General features: G+C 42.4%; 1 protein-coding gene across 5 annotated transcripts in view; it reads left to right on the top strand.

The window, feature by feature from the left end:
- The first annotated feature begins 218 nt into the window (after positions 1–218).
- ABCA1 (ATP binding cassette subfamily A member 1) overlaps positions 219–23,819 on the top strand; it is a 93,600-nt gene continuing 69,999 nt past the window's right edge. For 4 of the 5 annotated variants that reach the window (XM_009096082.4, XM_018920934.3, XM_018920933.3 and 1 more), the window contains exons 1-3: positions 219–356; positions 17,921–18,064; positions 23,389–23,482. In XM_009096082.4, coding sequence (XP_009094330.1) covers positions 17,999–18,064; positions 23,389–23,482 — 160 coding nt within the window. In that variant the 5' untranslated portion in view covers positions 219–356; positions 17,921–17,998. Of the gene's footprint in view, positions 357–9,345; positions 9,474–17,920; positions 18,065–23,388; positions 23,483–23,819 lie in introns of those variants that run through there. The other variant, XM_018920932.3, reaches the window with a different exon arrangement.

Genomic DNA, 23,819 nt, shown 5'->3' with positions numbered 1-23,819 from the left:
CCCTCCCAACAGCAGCCGCTGCCGAGGGAAAAGAAAAAAAAAAGGGGGGGGGGCGCGCAGGACAGGAGAGGAGAAAAAGAAGAAAGGAAAGAGTAAACAGAAAATAGAAAAGGCGACGGCGAGAAGACCCCGGAGGGAGGGGAAAAGCCGTGCGCTGGGCGGCCCCGGCCGTGGAAGGGGCGGGCTGGCCCGCCGGGGGCAGCTCCGCGCCGCCCCTATAAAAGGCCCTGCGGGGCGGGGGCGCCCGGTAGCGGCAGCGGGGCCGGCGTCGGGACCGGGAGCGGAGCCGGAGGGGATCGCGTTGCGGAGCAGGCGGCGGCTCCCCTCGGGACCGACGGCGGCTGCCGGCCGGGGAGGTAGGCAGAGGCGGGGGGACGGGACGCATCCCGGACATTTGTCGGGGAGGCTTCCCACTTGTCCCCGCTCCGCCTGGAACGGGCGGCACAAAGCTAGAGGGAAAACGCAAATGAGTGGGGGGGGTGGGTGGGGGTGTGTGCTTTGTTGTTGTTTTGGGGGTTTATTTTCTGTTTATTTTCTTACTGCTTTGGGGCTTTTGTCTTCCGACGTGGTGCCACACTCTGTGCCGATCCTGTGGGCTGCGCGTCTCGGAGGATGGTTTACAGCGTAGCAGTGCATCGTAGAGGGGCTGATAGTGTTTGTGTGTGTGTTTGTGAGGGGCGTGGTTGTGTATGCTTATGTTTTTTAGAAGTAGTTATTTTATTTTGGCTTTTCTTGTGCGAGGCAACTCTGACTGACAGCGCTCACGGAGGGTGGCTCACCTTACTGCTGCCTCTCCCGGCCCCGGTGGGTGCTGTAAGATAGCGGGAGGGTTTTCATCCCCTTCACTCCTAAGTGAATCCTGCAAAGTCGCGGGGGTGGGATAAGGGGAGGGCCTTGGGATGGGGGGGGAGTGTAAAAATAAAAAATCGATGTGGCTGCCTTTGTGATGGGCAGGAGGCTCAGTTGTATGCAACAAATCGTCCTGCTGCGTGCCGGACTGTTGTGAAGTCTGGAGAGCTACACTGCAGCCTATCATCAGGCTGTTGTTACAAAAGACCAGCTTCACAGCAGCCCAGATGCTTAAAATATGTCTGGAAAGATACTCGGATTCTAAATTAAAAGTCCTTATTAAACCCTACTTTTTCCTGGTTTTAACCAGAAGTGCTCTCTTTCCCCCAAGCTGGCCTGGTAGATTTTGAAGGCTGTACAAAAACATACTTAAAGGATCAAAGCTGATTTCAAGTGTGTTAGAACAGACCGCGGTGAAGCCAGAGAGTGTAAACATATTCTAGATTAGAGTCTTCAATGAATTAAACGTTTTTGAAAATTGCTGCTGTGGATTAATGCATTAAAATTTATTTTCACCTTTGCAAAGGAGTTGGTCCTTGTATTGCAGGGAATAGCCGTGTCTTGGGGATGTTCCATTAACAACAGATGGTCAAGCCTGCTGTCGAAAGGCTATTGTAATGGAGCAGTCTTCCTCAGTTTTGAAAGGGGGTCATGGTAGTAAACATTCAGTGCAAATGCTTTTTGTGCTCGGTGCTTGTGGCACAGCTTGACTCCCTTCCAAGTGAGAATGGCAACATATGCTGACAGCTTTCCTGTCACTCATATCAGTGCTTGATTCTGTGATGACACAGTAGGATATTAAGCCAAATGGGTAGTACCTGGGACTCTGCAGTATTTTACTGATGTAACAGATAAAAATTATGTTGGTGGGTCTTCATTGTGCACATTTGAATTTTAATTTATGTAAGAGTGAGTTCTATGACACAGTCTATATCTGGTATGGGCAGGAGCTTGATGTCTTTACTCATGATATGAAGCACATTGTTTCTCATAATCATAATTTAGTACTGATTATAGTAAAAATTAGAAGTTAACAGAAAAGATGGGGCTAAAAGTTTGGCAGCATGGAACACAAGTGTTGCATAGTAGAATTTGAGTTGAACCTGTTAAGAATATTTAGCATTAAATAATAAAATATCATGGTTTTTTTGCTCATTGTAAGTATTCCGAAGGGTTTACTAGCTGGTCTCTGGGCTACAAGAAATCACAATTTGCTGTAATTTGTCATTAGAGTGTAATAATCCAGCAGCTAGCGCAAAACTATTCACAGTAACTTTCCCCCAATAAGTTGTTGCTGAAGGACATGTTGCCATATGATAGTTACGTGACATAAATACCTTGGGTGCAGCTATATGTAAGATTTTAGTGTTTCTAGGAGTCATGGTAATCTTTTGGGTATTAGTTCCAAATTTCCTCTGAATAAAGCCGCATAGCAGTGCAAGCAAGTATGTTGAAAGTTTCATAATGGTCTCTTCATGCACAGAGGCTGAGGCACGTTTATAAATCAGTGTGCAATAGGCAGCTGCTAGCAAACTTTTTTTGTAATGCTAAGTTTTTTCCACATTCAAACATCACTCAGTGCTGTATTGGTGTGATCAGAGATTTACTTGATTTAGTACCAGATTCGGTATGTATCATTCAGGAATAAGCCTTAGTGACTTAAACAAAGTAGCAGCAGATCTTCTATGCAGATTCTGCAGATTCTCACCTGTTAATCAAGTGTAATACATGCATTTCAGGAAGGATGTCTTCCCTTGCTTACATTTCTGCGAGGCTGTTCTCTCACCATTGAGTTAATCTGGCAGAGTTAGACTCACAAAGACAGAGCAGAAGGAGGATTGGTACTGAATTCATCCATCTGTGGCCAAATATGATCAGCTCTGCTAGTGTTTATTATGTGCATTGCACCATGCAGGCACAGTATTTCTTAGGGTGTGGTTTCTCCAGAACTTTAATCCAGAGTAATTGAAGGTTGCTAGTGAGCTAGTAATGGACCTGCTTCATTTCCCCTGGTCTACCTATTCTTTTCTCTCTCTGTCTGTTTCATCCTTTGTGCAGGCACTGGAATTCACCAACCCAGGGTGAGTAATTGAAAACAAACTCTTCTCTTTTTGCATTGCGTTTTTTTGGTTTTTTTTTCACCCCAGCATCCTGTGTTCAGAGTCTTCTCATGGCTTTGTGAGTACTGGTGTCTGCACAAAGATTATGACAGAAGGGAGCAGAGAGGGACCCAAACTACCACTTTGTTTGAGTAACCTTGAAGTAGGCACCCTCAGTGTTTATGTAGGTCCTCCAGGCTGGGCAACACACCAAATCCTGAAATAAGTCCAGAGGCCATGGCTGAACAAACATCATCATGCATCTCTTTTGCTGGTTATTCTTGATGACTCCTGTGAGAGGAGCTAGAGTCAGGGTTTACTATGTTTAGTAAAACATTTTATGTGTAAGATTGATTTTTTCCTTGAATATCTGAGACTGCTAGGGACTCGCCTGCTTTCTTCAGGTCTGGCATGGAAGAAATTCACACTCTTTAAGATTATTTTATATTTATATCAGCTAAGGATTTGAATTCTGAATTCTAGAAACTTCTTTAGTGTAGTTGATGAGCATGCACATCTGCAGTTGCTGATACTAAGAGTATAGATAAAAAATACGATGGTAAGACTTTGCTTCTAGCGTTTAAAATATGATCACCACAGAAAAATCCAAAAGTTTAAATGTCTTGTTCTGTAGCTGCATGTCTTGTTTGTGATTACAGAAAAGTAATACAGATAATTCAGAAGAAATACCATGACTAAAACTACTGAATGGAGTTCCCTTTCTTGAAAATACTTTGCAGCAAAGCTGGTCTTGTCTTTTTTAGCATTTTTGATGGAGAGAATAAGTATTTTTGCTTGCTTCAAGGACCAAGAGAGAGACAGAGTAGGATGGAAAACTGTTGATGCAGCTTTCCTGACATAACAGGCTAACACTGTAAGAAAAAATGGGAGCATTCAGATCTTTATTCATGGGTTATTAACGAAAAAGCTTGATCATAGGTAATAAAAATGCATGTCAGTTTGAATGCCATAAGTATCCACATACAAGCTGACCTTTTTCCTCTTGTGTTATTTTTCTGGAGGAGTGTTGCTATGCAAAGCTCTGCCTAATGCAATGGGATTGGTTTGCTTTATGCTTACTTTGTTAGAGAACAATTGGACTTGGACAGAAAAAGGAGACCAAAGAGCCTTTCTAAGATTGTTCTGGCTTGGGCTAGATAGCAAGGTTGTTCTTAGTGAAAGAACAAAGTTCGAGCCTTTTACCACACAGTTCAGAGATTATTCTGGGGATCTGGTTTCTTTTTTAGCAAATAGCAGGGGCGTTGTGTGAAAGACAGGTGGCCGAAACCTGTTAGCACTCTACTCACTTGAGTCTCTGAAACAACTTGCAGTTCACTAGTTTGTTTCCAAATGGGTGGTTGTTCCTGGGAGCAAGCAAGCCATACAGCTAATATTCATTAGCATAGTACTTGTTAAATTAATAAAGCCATGTGGAAGGTCTCAGAGCAGCAATTTTGGTGATGTAGGTGACAAGAGCAAGGTTAGGGACCAGGAAAACTTGGATCCCAGCACCTCTGCCCTTCTTGTGATTACTTGACTGTTTTCTCTTACCTACTTTCACTATTGTTCTAGTAATGGCATGACCAAATTTTATACTCTTTATGGTAGGCGTCAAAGTGTGCTTTTAATCACATTCAGCAGGTAACACATCTTTTTTTGAAGACTTAAGGCTCTGTTGCTAGTGCCAGCAAGCTGGGTTTAAGTCTAATGTTTTTAGAGATATGCCTGTTTTACAGTTGAATTTTTGCGCCTTAAAAAGAAACAAGCAAGTCAGCGTAAATGTTCTTTGAGAGCTGTATTAATGAGGAATATATTGATATTCTGGGGATCTATTAGTGGCTTTTTTTCTCTTCCTGTTATTTTAATTATGTTCCTGCAACAGGAGTTTGTCTATGACTGCTAATAAAAAGTTAGGACCTAACTTGAATGGTTTAAAAAAACCCAGAACTCTCCTCATCCAAACATTAAAGCAGCACCGGGCTTTTCTGAATGCAGTTCCATGGATATATTTATTTGTGGTACTAGTACAGAAGCCAAAGATCAAAATCTACTCTTCCTCTGAATGGGATGTTCTTATTAAATAAGCTTAATTGAATGGATCCTGCATTTGTATTTTTATTCTACCAATGAGAAAAATGCTTTTTATTAAATTTATTTGTTTTAAGGTAGTTTAGATATTTTAATTTTTCTTTACCCTATTAAATCAGAGTAGCAATTCTTACTGCTTTGCTTCCCATTTCTCCCAAACCTTTATTTAAATATTCATGCTAAAGTAAGCAATAAGAAGTTTTCTACTGTGTTTGGAGAGGTCTGGACTCAGGTCTTTCTTTTAGCAAACTAATGTAATCACCTGTTCACCATCAGTTTTGATATTTCTACAGATTTTATTTTTCCCTGATAATTTTTATCATTCTTCTGAGTGCCAGCCATGTCTCCCACAGCTGCATTCTGTGTTCTTGTGACATACTCTTAATATTCGTCTCTACATCTATTCTCCCAGTTACGTTCATATTAATATAAATATATATATTTAAAACCAGATAAAATTGCAAAATGGGATTGTCTGTTGCAGTGTGTGCTTTGGCTCCAGTGGAATTTTCTCAACACTATTAAGGATATTCTAAACTTAATGTAAAACATATATGTTTTGAATCCTATATCCATAAAAAACTTGCAAAATTTATTTTTGCTCACTTTGCTCTCTTACAAGCTTATTGCTTTTTCCACTTCATTCTACCTCTGCACTTGCCTGCTGTTTGGAGTCATTTGTTTGATATTTAGTCAACCACAGCTCTTCAGCTCTATGTTTAGTCCCTTGAAGCTTTAGGAGCAAACTAATGGAGCTCCATCCTGAAAATATTTCTGAATTGTGTGGTGGAGCTTAGGACTTGCACAAGTTCTGCCATCCTTCCTTCCTGGGTATGTCTGTGCATGATGTTGAATTAGGCATATATCAGCATTTTACTGCCATGCTCACCCTAAGGATGGAAGCTTCAGTGGCAGGGGGTGCAGCTGGAGCTGAAGAATAGAAAGTGTGAGTAACAGCTGTTTGCTCTGTGGATCAGGCGAAAAGGGAAGATTGTCACACGCTTTCTGGCAGTGCTCCGAGCTAACTGCCCTGTGCCACACCTGACTCAGCAGGTATGTGGGCTGCCTTATCATGTGTGCCAGCTATTTTCATATTCTTCTATTAATAACTTTAAAGATAAGGGGTTATTGAAGTCTGTATGGGTTACCAAGGTTGATCATAAATTCATTCATCTTCATAGATTCTTCTGACACTCACTGATTTCAAAAGTACTTAGGCATCTCTTTACCACTTTAGTGGATGACCATCTCCCATATCAGTGCAGCTGATGGTAGCTGTGTGGGAGCTGAGTTCTTGTAGATTTTACAGACTCCAGCTCTGCTCAAGCTGACAATGGCTGCTAAATACTGACTTTGCCGGTTTATTGCTTTCTTTCGTCAATGTCATTTCCTTTCATTGTGCTGGAGGCTTTTTCTTGGCTGATGTTTTCTGCATATTTCAGGGATATTTTTGTTTTGTTTGCTGTTACTTATAGCTGTGCCACAGATATCATTGCAGTTGTGTAGATATCAAGTTTAACCGACAGCTTATTCTTTTTGCCTCTGAATCTCAAAGGCATCACTGTGATGTTCTCTACACTATAAACTATGTTGTGTTCTGCTCTGTTACTGAAAACATGCACTGATTTATGGTATGATGTTCCCAAATGGCAAAGATAGAGAGGAAAATAACACTACAGTTTCTTTTGATGTTACAGGGTAGGGCATGCACTCAAACTGCAGTTTAATCTTGTACTGAACACTGTTGGTGTCCTTGTCTTTTACAAGATAAACAGCAGGTTCCAAAAGCAAGATGTAGGAGGAGTCACTCCTTTTCAAAAAAAGTCCTATGAATGTGATGACAAAGGCACAAGGCTTCATAACTTTGCTCAGCAGAAGACAGAAAGATGCCAGATGCTGCAGTGACTCTCCAGTAGGATCATGGAGCGCCTATCAGTGTTGCACTTTTTAAAACCAGGTATCTGAATGATACACTGACCCCAGTGTAAGTGATTCAGTGACTAGAATGTTCTGTGGAAGGGGTGATGGTTGAAGTGTTTCTGTCCTAACATTGTCTGAGCATGTGGATTTCTTTTGGGAAAAGCAGCTTTCTTGGGGAGGCTGTGTCTTCCTTCTCCTTTTTGTGATTGCTGCCAAGTAGAAAGGTACCTTTTGCAATGTGGAATTCTTTACCCCCTTTTCCTAGTTGCAGTTATATTGTCCTTCAACAGGATAGGTCAAAAGCTGGAAAAAGTGACTGGGGCTGTGTAGCACAGCTTTTTGCAAACTGTGTGCTGACGATACTATACTCACTCAGAGATCAAAGCTTAATGGCATGAATTGAGCTCAAATGTCGCAATTATTATTTTAGCAGGATGTTCTATTATTTCTACATTCCACTAGAAAAGAGCCATTCTGAGAGCCAAAAAAAAAAAAAAATCATCTGCTAATATGGACTATGGAGTTTTGGACATTGGCCGTGATAAAGCAAATCACATTTTGTGTTTGTTTTTGCCAAAGAATGGACTAGATTCTTGCCTTTTTTTTCTTCCACAGGCAAAGTAGGGGACGCTCAGTGTAATGTTGAAGGTTGAAATGCTTCACGTATTTCACAACCTTCTTGTGGAAGCTGGGGTTTTTTTTTTTTTTTTATAAAATAGATGAGTGCATTTCATCTTGCATATTATACCTGACACTTAAGCAATCCTCTTGCCTAAGTGTATACCACAGTCCCTTGCATGTGCATTCCTTAGGGTAAGGCCAGCTATGGTGCATGCAAACTTGACATCTTCCATTGTGTTGGAGTTGTGCTTGTTTTCATCAATGAGCTCTCTATAAGCATGCTAGAAGTAATAAGATCTAGTTGTTGTGTTCATTCTGGTAGGCAGATGTTGCTGACCTGTGACAGGTTTTTTAAAATTACTTGGCATGTTATGCCACAAGGGAAGGTTGTAAAGCAGCAGCCATTTTTGAAAATGTACATGTGCATAAATCTTTTAAGGAGGCACTGAGGACTCTAAAAAAATATAGTCCAGTTTTTGTTATGGACCAGTTTGTAAGCTAGTGTTTTCCTGTGTGATGAAGTGTCCCATGTGATTTTTTTTCTCATTGGTAAGGATTAGGCCCACCATTGTCTCAGAAATATATCCTAGGAGTTTGGCTTTAACAGGAGAGGCAAGTTAGATAATGTGAACAGTCTAGGACCATGAATTCAGTGTTCATTGTATTGATTTTGGGCCAGGTCTTTCAAAATTGTCATCTGCTCGTCTGTTCATAGTGGAGCATTCAGAAGTACTCAGCATAATAAGCTGACTTATAAAAAACCTATTTGCTCGTCTCTCATGTCAAGTCTAAATAACTTTAGAAGCTCCTGCCATTTTGCCTAAAGAGTTGGGAAGTCGGATTTCTGCTCCTGACATGATATTGTGTTGATCTTGAGCTGTTTCAGAGCAAGATCCAGGCTTGCTTCTCTGTGTAGTATCTAGTGCAACAAGTAGAACTTATTACTGGACTTGGGTTCTGTCACTAGTTGTTTTCTTAGCAGCAGTTCAAGCAGGTTGTGAATAAGTATTTTATTGTTGACCTGTGCTGAAAGGAGTCCTTTTCCATTGATTGTCTCCAATATTCTGTGAGGTTGGAGCCCCCTTAAGTAACAATGTGAAATTATTTATTTGGTGTTTTGTGGCTGTGTGCATGCTGCCACAAGGGTTCTGTAGATGAGTGGGGGGCTCTGTGTCTTCGACCAGAGGTGGCAGGTTGCTAGAGCTAATCCATGAGCCTGCTTCATCAGCTTTCTGATATTTTGGCATTGCCTTTAAAAATTGGTTTTGCCGAATTTTACATGCTCCTCAAGGAGGGAAAACGAATTCAACTGGATGGCTGTGTTGAAAGTCATTTACCTGTTGCCTTCAGTATTAGTAAGCACAGGAGAACAAGACTGGAATCTGTTTACTACCTAACCCAAGGCCAGGTAGTCAGCATGGGAAGTAAAGCGGTAGGGGATCTTGCCAAGATCTGCCACTAAAATACTGTTGTTTATCACCCTAATCAAATTCTTGTCTGCTGACCCAGAAGCTCTCCAATCGCATTGCTAGGAACAAGGAGTTGGTGTAAACTCTGTGATGTGACCTGGGTGATTTTGAAGAGGAAAGCACTTACTCACTGAAGAGCTCTTTAGGTGGAATAGAAAACTTTGTGTCCCTTATGCATTTGGCAAAAGGGAGATAAATGTCCTCTGTGGGGAGATTATGAAAGACCAGCTTTTAGTGTCTGTGTGCCTCCAGTGATAACGATCCTGTGTCTCAGGCAATAGCCCGTAGGTCCAAAGCTCACACCTCCACTCTGATCCTGCACTGGTTGTGTCTGCTGCAGACTCCAACAGTGCTTAAGCCAGGAGACGGACGTGTGGGATCTGATGGTTTCATTCTAATCTCTGCTGTTGCTTGCTTGTGGCTTTGGGTGAGTTGATTGAACTCTGTACTGCTAATGCTTTGTATGGCACTTTTTTGCAACCTGTTTCAGACTCTTTGGGTTAAAAGAACACTGTTACTGTTATTTGTATAAAATTGTCATTGTTCAGGTGGCAGTTTCCTCTCTTTCCTAGAGCTCCAGTAGATGTCATAAGTTTTTTGACTGCTTGGAAGTTTTAGTGATGGGAATGCTAGCTTTGTTTCTTTGTTTTTTGCAAGCTTAGTGTGACTTTAGGTCACAGAATGGACATTACTTTTGGTTCTTTATTCACTGCCTGTTTCCACTCCCTGCTGGGGATTTTATGTCCAATTAGATCTCTAGCAGCAGGACAAAAATTGCTTGCACTTGTCCACAGCTGCTCTTTGTCTAGCCTAATCTTAACATAATTGGGATCAATACTGTTTTTCTCCTAGTTACAGCTACTGAGCTGGAAGAAGGGAAATCCTGGTGTTTGGCAGAGAAGTGGCCAAGGTGCTAGACCTTGATTTGGGAGACTTGGGGATTTAGTTCTGGACTCTAGACTTAATTCCACCTCTGCTACACTAATGCCCATCCAGGCCACTAGTCTTCTGGTGGTTTTTCTAGTGTAGCTCAGTGTAGTGGTTTTGGCTCACCAATTTCCTGGCCAATGCTCCAGTTAATGTGGTGGGTTCAGTGATGGCCACGTGTTGGTGCACTTACTGGAATATACTTACTCCTTTCTTGCTGTGAGATAGGATTAGGAGGAGGGCAAAACAGGCTCAAAACTTTAGAAGGGTATAAAGAAAACTTTATTAACAGTAACTAAAAATAAGAATAATAAGAATCAGAATAAAACCTTTAGAACACTTCTCTCCCCGCCCACCCCTCCACACACCCTCTTTTCTTTCTCACTGACAATGTAAAGAGACGAAACTTGGGTCTTTTTAGTCAGTTCTGTTCTAGAACTACTTCTAGAATAATCTTTCTTCAGTTCACTTAGGGAGAGGAGTTTCTCTTGCCATGCCATGGAGTGCCATGCCACTTCTCTACAAAAACAGTTCTTTTGTAGCTTTTAATTTCCACAAATAGCAGCCACTCAGGAATCTGCAATTATGAAATCCCTCCCATCTTCCACAGCTTTCCCACAGCTGCACTTATGGGCCATGCCAACTTATGTGGTACTATTTTAAAGATGAGCTGTTCAAAAGCAAAGATTCTCTTTATCTCTTAGATCATCATCATTGTTGTAAATGATTAAATCGGCAGCCAAATTTCTAAAAAAATTTTATAAATTTATTAGATTGACAACCAGATAGAATATTATAAAACTGCCACAGCCAAGACAGCGTCACCCTGGACTTTGACACTGGGTGAACCTGGGTTGGATGGACATAGTGTGAGCGTCTCCCCAGTGGTTCACACCGACTGCTCTAGGTATCTAGCTTATATACAGTTTATTCTGCCTGAGGCAGAAATGACATAAGATTTCTGTATGTCCCTTCATATGTATTGAAGTAAACAGGACAGGAGATTCTCCTCCTTTTTAATGCCTTTATTAAAGTGGTCAGCTCAAAATTGGGGCTTTTGGCAGATCCGCGGAGTTCTGCCGCCACTCCCAGCAGTGAATTTGAAGAGGAAGATTTGCAGCTCTGTCCCTAAGGGGGCAGAGCAGGGAGTCTTGTCCTCACAAGGCAGTGGGGTACACCCAGATTTTCAGTTTGGGTTGTCAGTCCAGCGGGTCCTGGGTCTGACTGGCATCGTTTGCAGTTGGGGCGAGGAGTGACCGAGGTTTTCAAGCATCTCTGCCGGCTTTGGACCTCGGCCCTGCTGTCCAGACACCACTCTGACCATTTAATTCTGCTTCAGCTCGCCTCTTTTGGGGTATTTTCCAGGATTTGGTAAAGGTCCTGTCCCAAGGTAGTCTGGGTTTTGGAGGCAAATTTGCATGTCTCCTGAGATGCAAATATCCCCCTCTCCCCACCGACCATCAGAGGGGGGTTGTTATCCTCCTGGCAACAGACTAGGGTGGTGCTGAAAAACAAGAATCCTCCACTATAGAGAGTCAAATGGCGATACTTAAGGATACTTAACTGGCGATTACAACATTTCACTAACAAAGAAGTCCTGGCCAACGGTCAACTCTCAGATCAACTCAAAAACTCCTCTGCTGCTCCTTCTCTTAAAAAAAAGGGTAATATTTTTTTGTTCATAACATGTATAATGGGGACTATACAGACTCAGACTCATAGAAAAGTCAGTCCATAGGTTCAGTTGGCTGTCTGAGCTCCTCGAAATAGTCTTACAATTGTAACCAGAATGCCAGTCCTTGATGTAATCTATTCCAGGCACCCGTGAGTGTTTCGGACATTCCTGGGAAATGGCTACTTATTGACCGAGAAGGACTCATTCATTGGTTAACAGACTTGATTTTATCTGGTTGAGTCCGGGAAATCTTTTGAATAGAAACAAAAGCCCTGCTTCTGGCCATGAGGGTCAGAGGCATGGTTGGATCTTATAATTTTTATACAGTTACAAAGCATGAATTATCTCTATCATATACTACTATCATCATCATCTTCTTTTTCCCTGGCGGCAGAGGGTCTTCATCACTCTTCTCTCTCTCTGTTCAAACTTCTCATGGGATCACAGCTATTTCAATATCTGCTTGCGTTAGCATAGATGCCTTTGCTCATATCTTTGTACGTTTCATATCCCCATGCTTTTCAATGAATTACAGGGAAAAAGTCTGATATATCAATTACATTCTTCTCCATAGACTTACAAGAGGATTTCAGCCTGAACTTATGGCATCTCCTCATTCTCCTTCCATCTGGGACTTGACTCTTTCTTCATGGACTTTGGTGTCTTCATGTTGTTCCTCTGCGTGTCTTGACTCTGTGCTTTTCTCTCACTCGAGGGAGGATTGAAGGTCTGCAAGTCTCATTTATGCATTGAAAGAGTTAGTATCTCACCAGGGCCTGCTGATGGTCACATAATCCCTGCAGGGCTGTGAGCGTAGCAGTCATGGTGATGGCTTTTCAGGCCACACTGGGGCTGTGTCAGAGTCGGCCGCATGGCTGGTGCCCAGCCCTTGCTGCCTTCAATTCCAGCTGCAGGGCCACTCCCTGTGTGGGCTGCGGCCACCTCTGGCCTCAGCCACATGATCTCGTGTGGCGGCCACGCTGGGGGACAGGATGTTAACAGCGGCCACGCTGAGGGACAGGATGTTAACTGTGTGGCCTGGCCCTGCCTTGGCCGGGGCCCCATGGCCTCCCCTCCCCGACCTGGCCTGCGGCCTGGGAGCGGGGAAGCTCTTCTCTCGTTCTTCTCTCTCCAGAAGCCGGCAGAGAGCTTTTTCCCGAGCTTTGTTAGTCTTTAACATGTGTTCACAGAGGCTGTTCACCTTGCTAGTGTTTTACAAAGTGTCAATATTCAAAACTAGTTACTGATTGGTTTTGTCAGGCACGGCTTCTCTTAAAAAAATCACTCCGGTGACTGGCTTCTTCCCTCCTCACCAAATATCAGTTAATGCAAATCCGGCACAATAAGAATGCCAGTTCATGAGTGAGGCCCTTCTGTCCTGCCTTCATATCCACAGTCCTGAGAGGCATCTACTGTCCACTGATGGCATACAGGCCACTGCGGGACTCTAGATCTGGGATTTGCAGAATTCACATGGCTCATAATATTGTTTCCTTCACAGAATGCAGCTTGACACTACCTAAAAGAAATTAAATGTCAAGACATTTATCAGTGTTCAAAAAGAGGGCTGTATGTCTGCAGAAATCCAATGTTTATGTTTTAGTTGCTTCTTCTAAAATGAGTTTTGCTTGACTTGATGCTTGTATAGACAAGACCTGTTGGAGTTAAGCAGATGTACAAATTTTTTGTCTGGGGCAAGAAGCAGAAGTGCTGGATTATGTCGGCTTGTGAGAAAGGAAAGTGCTGGCTCCTGTAGCTCATGTGTAGCTGTTAGATTTGTACTCTCCATGGCCACTTCATCTGTGGAAAGTTGCCAATGGTGGTAGCTTCTGTGATAAGGAAAATGTTTTTTAAAGGATGAGGGCTGCTAGCTTATTTCATGAAGTCCACTGAGCCTTCCATCAGCTGGTGAAAGCTTTTTAGACCTGCTGACAAGGACTTAGTTTAAATAGTTTAAATTGTCTATAGTGTCTTGCCAGAGCCCTGAAATGTTCCAGACTCTAAGGTTTTGTAAGTTCACTTTGTACCCTCTTGAAATAGTGATTTAATTTTTTTTTTCTCTAGGGGAAAGGTTTTTTTGCCTCCCCAAAGAAAGCAAACAGCTGCATTGTTTGCAGAAAGCTGCTTTTGAAGGCTATTTTATGTTTACTTAGTACAGACACCAGGCAAGGGGGTGGAGAAATTATTTTCTGCCACTTGAGCTTTTTACTTTCTAAATCTACAGCTGTAAAAATACATTTATTTAAAAGGGATTAGGTTTGGAGGCTGTTGGTATGCCAGCTAATGGACTTTTCAACAGCCATTCTACTTTGAAATAGCGGCTAGCACCCTTTCTAGACAGAAAGGCCTTGCCAAATGAGGTATTTCATTGTCATAATTTTCAGAAGTTGCCCTGTAGCCTAACTTTCTCTTGAGTAATTTTCTGAATTGCTGAAAATGAGATGAAATTGCAGCTGTGTAGGTCTGGAGGTTGTTCAGAATTTCTGCAGCAGGGCAAAATGTTATGTGGAGGGAGTCTTCTGCAAAGGCAGACCGTGGAACAAGTGCATGTAATCTATGCTTTAATTGTGTGGGTGGGTATTGTGCTGTGGTACTTCATATCACAGGAAAACTAATCCTATGGGGATGGATTTCTGCAGCTTTTCATACTCTAGACAGAAAGCAGTATTTCTGCTTCAGGGAATTCTGGGTGAGCGTCAGGAGTGATCACTGAAAGTTGCTGTTGGCTCAAAATTTTACAGAGGTGAGACATAAAAGCAATCATTGGAAACTAACAGAGTTTTGGCACAGGAGCACTAAATGGCAGGTTGTATTTCCCAGCTGTGTTGTACTTACCAGACTGGTTGGAAGTGGAGATAAAGTGGAACTTCACTTTTAACCAAGTTGAAGTATTGAGTTGCTGAGTGCTCTGCATCTCTGGCTTACAGTTCTTGCCTATTGTGAGCAGGAAGAACATCTGAAAGGATGCTCAGCCATTTTCCTCTGGTATTAGTTTGATGAGTGCTTTCTGATGGATTAGGTATTCAAGTGAACCTTGTGTCAGCAAGTGTACCAGGTATGTCAGCGTCTGTGGATGAAAATCAGAGGTGACTACTAACAAACCTGTTCCTTGGTGTATAACAGATAATGACTGGGGCATACAGTGTCATTGCAGCTGTCACCTGGCATGGCTGGAAGAACTGGATATGCTTCAGGGTCAGGTGTTGTGCTCTTGGTGATTAATCCACTGTTAGGCTCCATGCCCTACTTTAATGCAGGGGTTTAACTGGTATGCCTACATCTGGACAGTCCTTAAAAGTCGATATTTTTATGTCATTTAAAATTTTTGTCCAGGATGAACAGGCCAGATCATTTGCTTTGTTCCCAGTAAAGTTCTGCTTAACTCCAGAGAGCTGAAGTTCAAGCAGGTGGCACAGCTGAGTCTTCCTGGCTGTGCAGGCTGCTGGCTGGTCAGCTGAGATGAGTTAAATGGTAAAGTACCTGCCTTTAGTTCACTACAATTTGCTAACGTGAAGGTGAATGTTACAGTCTCTATAAAGCAGAATTTCCATGTTGTGGATCCTGTGGTCTGACTGCAGTTGCAAGGGATCAGTATCTGAATTTTCATTGATGTGCATTAAACCAGCTACCTTTTGATTGGCTCATTCTACAGACTGGTTGAACTTCTGTTTTGCCCCTGTGTGAGGTATTAAGGTGCAGGATTAGGGTCTAATTCCATTGATGAGAACACCAAAAGTCCCTTTGACTCTCTGTGGGATACTTTCTTTACTCTTCCTGTGGCACTTCATTCTTACGGGTTTTGGTGTTTAGCTTTAATTTCTGGAAAACATTGGAAATTGGGTTTTTTGGCAGAGATTTAACATTATTGGGCGCCTGAGAATGAAGTAAGGAGTGGGTACTCTGAAGACCCTTCTGAAGATAAAAAGCAGCTGTCACATGACTGTTAGAAGGCTGAACAGTCCCTTCCAGTCCTCTGCTTCTGTATGCCAAACTTATGCAGTGGCTGCAGGATTAGACTCGGGCAGCAAAGACTGTTTTGTGGTATGGTGGAGAGCACAAAAAACCAAATGGAGGTCTTTGACCCACAGAGCAGTACCAGTATCCTTGTGGAAAAATGCATGAAAGAGCAGTTATCTTAGTGTTCTTAGAAAGATTTTTGTACCACATTATTGGTCACTAAGTCCCTATGTACTATGTGAGAAGTAATCCAGGTTTCTCTTTAGAGTGAGGAAAAGTGTTGCCAAATCCCCCGAGAGTATTCAGAAACTTCAGAGTGGAGGTAGTACAAAAGAGAGGTAACAATTTTCCCTACTTCGTTTTGTTGCTAGGTTGATTGCAGCTTTAGATATGTAATATTGACATCAAGAGGAGGTGCTTCAAAGACCCCTCCCCCCATCCAAGGTTGTGAGCAGAGTAGTGCTTTGGGTCCATGAGTAGGGTGCAGTCATGAGCCAGGATTTGTCCTCTGAGATTCCCCTCAAAGGGCAGGCCTGCTGTTCATGTGCCAGTAGCCTGTGCTAAGTGCATTTCTCTAAGTATGTGGGGGAATTCACAGTCTACCAACCAGACCTGCATGCATCTCCAATGTGTTAGTGTCGTGGTGATCCAGCCAGCAGGATGGACTGGGCAGGGGAGGATAGCTGTCCTGCCTGATGAGTTGGGCATCCCTCTGTGGAGGAGCGCCTGTGGAGGTCCTGGCAGTGAGTTAGAGTAGCACCTGGCAGAGGTTCATGAGCCCATGCTGACTGTACGCTCCACTGCTCGTGTGCTGGTATGAGGTTCAGATTGTAAGGTTTTGTAGGCATCTCTTATTGCTCTTTGGTTCTCTGTAGTGGTATAAGAAGCACTATTGATCTGTTGTGATACTTCAGTGTAATCATCTATAGAAGTCAGTGTAACAGGTTTATTTTTGTTACTCATGTTAGAGAATTTTTTTGTAACACAGACCTACAATATTACGTGACAAGTTTTTCATCTGCAAGTCATTGTAGTAATGGAATTTACTTTTAGATAAGACTTAGATGACAATTGTTCATCATCTCAAAGCTCACATCCTTAATTTTTTGTCTAATCTTACTCCAGTGTAGGTCTGGCCAGAGAATTTCCTGAGGAGGTCTTATGTTCCTAGAACATTTATGGATTTTTGGTAATCTTTTAATGCAGTTTGCAATCAGACATACAACTCTGAATCTTAGGGCTAGGATACTGTTATGTAGGACACCAGAATCAAAAGTGTGTGTATTCACAATTTAACAGGTGTTGGAAAGAGTGGTTCTCTTGGTGTGTGTTTGAATCAACTGCTAGTTGTCCTCTTAATGCTGATTCTGTCAAAAGAGTGTATTTAGGTATATAAATCAGAATTAATTTTATGTGGATTAACTTAAGTTCCTGGGCAGACACTTGCTCAGGATTCAACTGCTCTTAATTTGAAGTGGCCTTAAAATTCAGAAGTAAATTAAGATGTGCTGAATTAATTCTGGAAAAAAGGTGTAATGACATTTAACTAATATAGTGAAAGCTCACCTTAGACCTTTAAGATTGAGCCTTTCTGAAAGGGTGTATGTACCAAGCCCTGTACTATGCTCTTATTAATTGCCACCAAAGAGAATAATTTAAAAAATAATTAATATTTTTAATCCTATGTGCTCTTGTACTGTAGCAAGATGGAACTTAACACACAACAATTTTCCATTTACCTAATCTAAATGTTATCAACCCTAACATCCTTCTTAGTTATTTACCCTCAAGGGAATGGGCATTTCTCCCTTGCCTGTTAAAGGCACAACAGTTTTGCCTATAAGTGGTGTTGACTGGACTTCAAAACAAAGGTTTTCCTAATTTGGCAGACAGCTTTTCACCATTATAAAAGTGTATATGGAAAGTGGCTTTAGGGAAAAGTATTGAATTGTATGGTTCAGTGTTATTTGGAGGAATCTTTAAATCATTTTTCAAAGCCTCTTACTTCTCATTCTGGGCTCTCCTTCCTCTTGGAATTTCTGAGGCAGAAAATAAGAGAATTGTATTGCAAACCTCTTTTTGTGCTTTAGAGCTCTGAGATAAGAAACAGTGAGTCTAAATCTGAGCTTACTGAGACCCATGAGACTTGGCTGGAGAGCATGGGGTAAGAAAGAAGGCAGTGGGATGTTCATGAAAGGGCTGCAAGGTCACAGAGTGCAGCCTCTTGTCTTTACATATCTTGTTGCCTTTTCTGTTTTGAATGACAGAACTTTTCCCTTCCAACTTTTTTCCTGTTTTTTCTTTTCTTTCACTAGTTAATGCCTGGCCACAACATCTGTACTGTGTACTGCTGCTGCTACACAAAGGGAACTTCTAGGCTTTGCTAAAGGAAGATGGCTTCCTGGACGCAGCTGGGATTGCTGCTATGGAAGAACTTTACCTACAGAAGAAGACAGACTGTAAGTATTAGCCCAAGGCTGTTTTGAGATCTTAAGTTATGGTCTTGAAGCTTGCATGACTATACAGCTTTTCAAGAAAAACAGGGAAGCATCCTCTAGTGATGCCTGGCTGATCAACTGGTCTGGCTTTGGAAAGACCCTGTTCAAACTGAAGAGAGTGGTGAGTGGACAGAAACCAGAAGGCTTGAAGGTGCTCAAGACTTCTGTCCTGAATTCCAGTGTGAGAGAGTGCTGGAGTACTGAAACACTGGTGTCAGATCAGGCAAAGAGGATGCATGATTACTGTGTGCAGCAAAATAGATGTGAAATGAGAACCCATGCTGAGACCTGCTCCACTCTGTGGGTGAGGCATTGCCAGGCTGCAGGGATGTGCCTGTGAGTCTAAAACCTCTTGAATGCTGCAAGCTGCAACAACAGCAACAAAATCCTGCTGCTTCCTAATGGTTGGAATGGCAGAGGCAATAGCAGACATCTCCAGTCAGTTTAATCATTGAGAGTGTCCCAAGCCTGCTATGTAACTTTACAACAGAAGATATTGATTAGGTGGATGGTATGAAGCATGTTCTTCTATCAGTGTGAGGATAAACCCAGGCAACTGATGTTCTTCTGCCAAGGTGGGTTCTGAGTGGCTGAAATGCTGTCCTCACCATCTGTTAACAGTGTGGAAATTAACCTTTTGAGGATAGACAACAAAGAATTTCTCCTTGTGCTAAAAAGGGCACAGAAGTGTGAATCAAGTATGGTGTTCTTAAAATTCTTTTACCTGAAGATTGAGACCTCATAGGATGCTATACCTCTTGCAAGCAGCTAGAAGTCTAAGAAAGCATGGGGGTTTAGGGAATACCTGTGTTGGACAAGGGCATGATTTGTGCAACAGGCTTTTTCAGAGGATCTGGTCTGTTAGATCTGACCTTGAGGAGGTATCAGTAGGGAATGTGAAAGAAACATGAGTTACTGAAGTGGTGAGTGGAAAGTGGTCTCTGATAAGCTTTCTGAACCCTTCAAATGTCAGGATGCTTGCCAGCTGGTTGGGTTGGGTTGTTTTAGAAACTCAGTGTCACAAGGGAGGAAAGGCTATCATATTTACCACCGGTAATGGTCACAGTCCCTGAAGTCTTCACTCAGGTGTCTCAGGCTTGTTTTTACAGGACTTTGGTTCAGTGAATTCAGAGCTGGAATTAGTCCATTGTTAAATAAAACAGACAAAAGGGGCTCACTGTCTCTTTGTCTTTTCTTGTGTATAAACAGAGCTGCCAGTGATGACAAAGTTTTTGTTTTGCGTTTTTTTGCCTTTCATGGAGCTTGATCTCCCAGGATAGCACTGCCCACCAGAAAGGTCATGGACTGTGTCAACTGCAAGGAGTGAGCCTTTCAGCTCTCTGAATGTGTGTCACATTCTGGCCTTGTGAACAGTCTCAGAGTTGAGAAAAATGTTACAAATGAAGCTGGGGGAGTAGTCTCAAAACTGGCCTGTGTCTCCTTAAGGTTGGCTCTTCTCAGCAATTGCCCATGTAACCTAGGCCCTAAGAGCTAAAAATACCCTTCCTATCTTGCTACTGGAGGTCTAAATTTTGTCTGTTACCAGACTGCCTTTGGAAAGTAGGGGAGTTCTAGAATGTTGTGGGATTTCTGCAGTGATGTTTAAACTAGGTAAACCTAGTGGCTTTTTCAGAGGAGCTGAATTTTACAGTGGGAATAATGGCTTGGTATACTTTTGCCAGGATCTTCTGAAAATAATAGAATCACAGAGACATTAAGTTTGGAAAAGACCTTCAAGGTCATCAAATCCAGCCTTTGTCTGAGGAAAAGCCAGTTTAACAGGAAATGACAGAGAAGGAGCAGAACATGTCTTCTTACCATGCTGTTATCACAGCTGCACAGTTCTTTCTCTTTGCTTTCCTGTTCAGAGACCGTTGTCCTTGAGTTGAGTTGTGTTGATGAAGGCTCTCTTCCATTTGTACTTACTGAAGGTGTAGCTTAGAAATAGTTTGACCCTTACCCTTCTCACGAAAAATGTGGGCTAGCCTTGGCTTCCCGCTGCACCCCCTCGTTGGCTGCTGTGAATTTGGACTGCATTACGAAACCTGGGTTCAAAGCTCACCCTAATGTGTGCAGTTCAAGTGTTACTTTGTACTGGATAGCTTCCAACAACACTGAAGTGGGGGGAAGGACCTCACACAGGGAGAGAGGAAAGAAAAATCATTTTCAGGGATCACTGTGTAAAAACCTTTCTCTCCCTGCTTTTTTGCAAATGAGCAGACACTTTAAACTTGCATGGAGAGACTGATCGTCTTCTGGTAGCTCCCTGCATTGAAACTGTGCCATAAAAGTGGAAAGGGGAGTTGACAGTGGGATGGGGTGATAGTCTACTTAGTTCTTGCTCAACAGATTTCCTGTTGACACAACGTAGAGCTCAGTGTTTAATGGCATCCTGAATCTGGATATAAACTGGTATAAATTTAGCATGCTATAGGGATTAACTTTGGTAAAATTAGGACAAATTTGTTCCTAGCTGAATTCACCTGCTGTGTGCAAGTGGGATGTTCCTTCTTCATCTCCAGATGGAGCCGGGATAGGTGAGGTAATGGGTTCTTGAAGATTCATTTCATTATTTACCAGGCTGGTCGTTGCAGCACAGAAGTGGTAGAGGAGACTTGATTTTTCAATATCTACTTAGGATGAATCTCGGTGAGACATGTTCCCTTTTAGTATCTTTGTGTCCTTGTCTGGAAAGGCCAGAGTGGATGAAAAGTGCTGTGGCAGCAGGGTCAGGAAGCAGTAGGGGAGGGACTTTAGGAGCAAAGCAAGATAACTCCGTTCTTGTTGAGCAGCACAAGAGACTTGCTAAGAAGTCTCTACGGACATGCTACTGACACTCTGATCTTGTCCCTGTGCAAGCCTCTGGCACAGCAGTTGCCAGCTGTCTCACAATGTAGCATTTTGGTGCCTGCTATGATGCCTTCCTTCAGCTGTAAAGGTGCACCTTGTTCAGTTTGAGCTGCTCCTTTCTCTATCCTCCCCGAGCCTGTTAATGTGCCAAGTGAGGTGTGTTGTGCATGCAGCCCACATGTGGTTACCATTGTGACTGTGTAACCAGGTGTGCAGAAGAGAAGCTGTGTGTGCAGGTGGCCTGTTCCCCCTGCACCAGCAAGGCCTCTTGGGCACTGCTGTCCACTCCAGTGTGGTGTTACTAGGGCTGATATTCTCTGAGCAAGCTAGAGCTTGAGCTCAAGGGTAGCATTTCTCATTGGCTCTCTAGCAGTTGCAGGGCTGTGAGAGGCTATCTCTCCACACTGGTCACTGCAAAAGGCCTCCACAGCTGACACTGTTCTTCCCCAAACAGTGTAGCAGTAGCTGCTGGGGTGTATGCTACTTGCCTACAGCCAGGATGGCAGAGGGCTGTGACCTGTGCTAAAGCATGACCATTAATGCTGGATGACAGAATGGAGTTGTCCTGGTTTCATAGACACTTTTCTGTCAAGTGGAGGAAAAGTCCTGCTATGCTGTCCTGGCAGCCACTATAAGAGTATCTTGAAAACAGGAGTAGAGAAGTTGTCAGTGTCCTAGGTCTAAACATTGATCTCTGAAAGCCAGAGCAGTGTTTAATGCAGATGGAAGCAGGCTATCAATATTAATGGCTGACCGTGTGCTGCCACTACATCATTTATTATAATAAGAGACCAGAGATACTGAGGCATCTTCCTGGCACCTCTGTTAGTGTGATCTCAGTGGGGTTTCTTACCCAGTGGTTGTACAGTGTGTGCATGACAATAACAGATGACAGAATATTCTGAGTTGGAAGGCACCCACAAGCGTCATCAAGTCCAGCTCCTAAGTGAATGGCCCGTGTGGGGATTATGTCAGCAACCTTGGAGTTATAAGCACCATGCTCTAACCAGCTGAACTAATCTCAGGATCCAATGGGTAACAGTATCCCAGAATTATCTTGCAGAGACTGGCACTGTTGCCAGGATTGGCTGGAAGATTGATGCTCAATTTTTATACCTTTTAGATGGAGGTGCTATTTGCTGTTTGATGTCAGCTATGAAGGGTATCTGTGAAAAGCCATCCTACATAATTTCCTCTGCTGGATCAAGTGACCTTTGTTTTAATGCCCTGTTTTTACAGTGTGTGCTTATTTTGAGGTACAGTAGTTACCTAGCAGTCTCTCACCGCAAAGTTTGCATTACATGCCTTGTGCTGAGTGTTAAGAGTCCAGTTTTAGCTGTTAATGATGGAACATGGAAAAACGTGTTTGTGGGTGGGGATACTACCTTCCACTAGGTTGCAGGTCTTAATACTCTGGCTTTTAAGGAGAATGATGTAGACCTCTTATTAGAAAGACTGAGTTTTTCAGGAAAAAAGATTTTTCTTCATTTGACCAAGAAAACACTCTGTCTGCTACTAGTAATAGACAAGAAACATACAGAATATCAGTATAAAAAGCTTTCAGATTTTCCTTGTCTCATAGCTTACTGAAAATACATGTTTATGCAGTTTTTCTGGAGTGGGAAGGTGGCCACTGAAGCTCAAGTCTGGGAAACTTCAGCTTCTGTCTCAGAAGCTCTAGGCTGGAGGCTTGCTTTTGTCCACATGCTTCTGGGGTGTGATGCATCTCAGTGAATTTTTCTGCATTTCAATTCTTTGTCTAAGAAATATTATATATTAAATAGCAGGCTTTTTCTTCTTATGTCTTGTTCCTCTAAAAAACTGAGGTTTTTATTTACCTGATATTCACTGCCTTTCTGTAGATTACCTGCACTAGTGGGTGCTGCCTACTTTCAGGAAAAAAACATAAATTAGAACAAAACAGATTAGATATGAGCCTAATCTTAGTAGCTCTGCTTTCTAGATACCAATAAATTTCTGCAGTACTCAAAGAGTTGGCATAGCATGCATCAGCACAGTTTCCATGCCTGATGTGTTAGGGTAGAAACTTAATGGTCTGCTGTGAGAATGGGATAAAAGTACCCCACTGCCTCAAAATATGAGATTAAAAATTCATCTCATTTCTAGAAAGATTAGTTGGGAGGTTTCTTCAGTTAGGGGATAGAAAAATATAAAAATAAGCAAAAAATAGCCCTTAAGTACATCTATTTTAGTTGAATAACTGGCACATATCAATGAGAAAAAAATTGTAATTCTTTGCAGATTATCCTCTGAAGCTGGAGGAACAAACTTCTTGATCCTGGCATGCGTAGGCAGAGCAAAGTGAGACAGTGCTTACAAAACTGTTTTGGCTTACAAGTAGATTGTCCTAGAACTTCTGTTCTGACCTTTATTTTGAGTATGATGTCTTAATACTTTGCCTTTATTGTTTTCAGTTCCAGCTGCTGATCGAAGTTGCCTGGCCTCTGTTTATCTTCTTCATCCTGATCTCTGTAAGACTTTCATATCCGCCCTATGAGCAGCATGAATGTAAGTAACAAACACAGCAGCTGCACCCAGAATGCTTGTTGTTTCATGGTTAGAATGCAATAATGCAGCTGGCAAGATGGAAAGAGCAGTGGTTCCCCACTTCAGTCAGAAATATGCAACAGGGCTTAACTCCTTTGCTTCCACCTTGGAAACTGCAGTTAGCTGATGAAGTTGCTACAGGACTGTAGGTTGCTGCTCTTTTTCTTGCTGTTTCTCATTTTGTATTTTTGTTACCTGAGAATTTGCTCTACAACTCTGCAATATCTGTAAAACCTGCACAGAACCTCAGTGTTATTTTTGTTTTTTCATCTGTGTGTGATTTAGCATAAAAGAATGC

Source organism: Serinus canaria, chromosome Z, assembly GCF_022539315.1.
Source record: "Serinus canaria isolate serCan28SL12 chromosome Z, serCan2020, whole genome shotgun sequence".
NCBI lineage: Eukaryota > Metazoa > Chordata > Aves > Passeriformes > Fringillidae > Serinus > Serinus canaria.
Note: the sequence above shows the minus strand (reverse complement) of the source record. Positions and strands in the feature narration are given on the sequence as shown.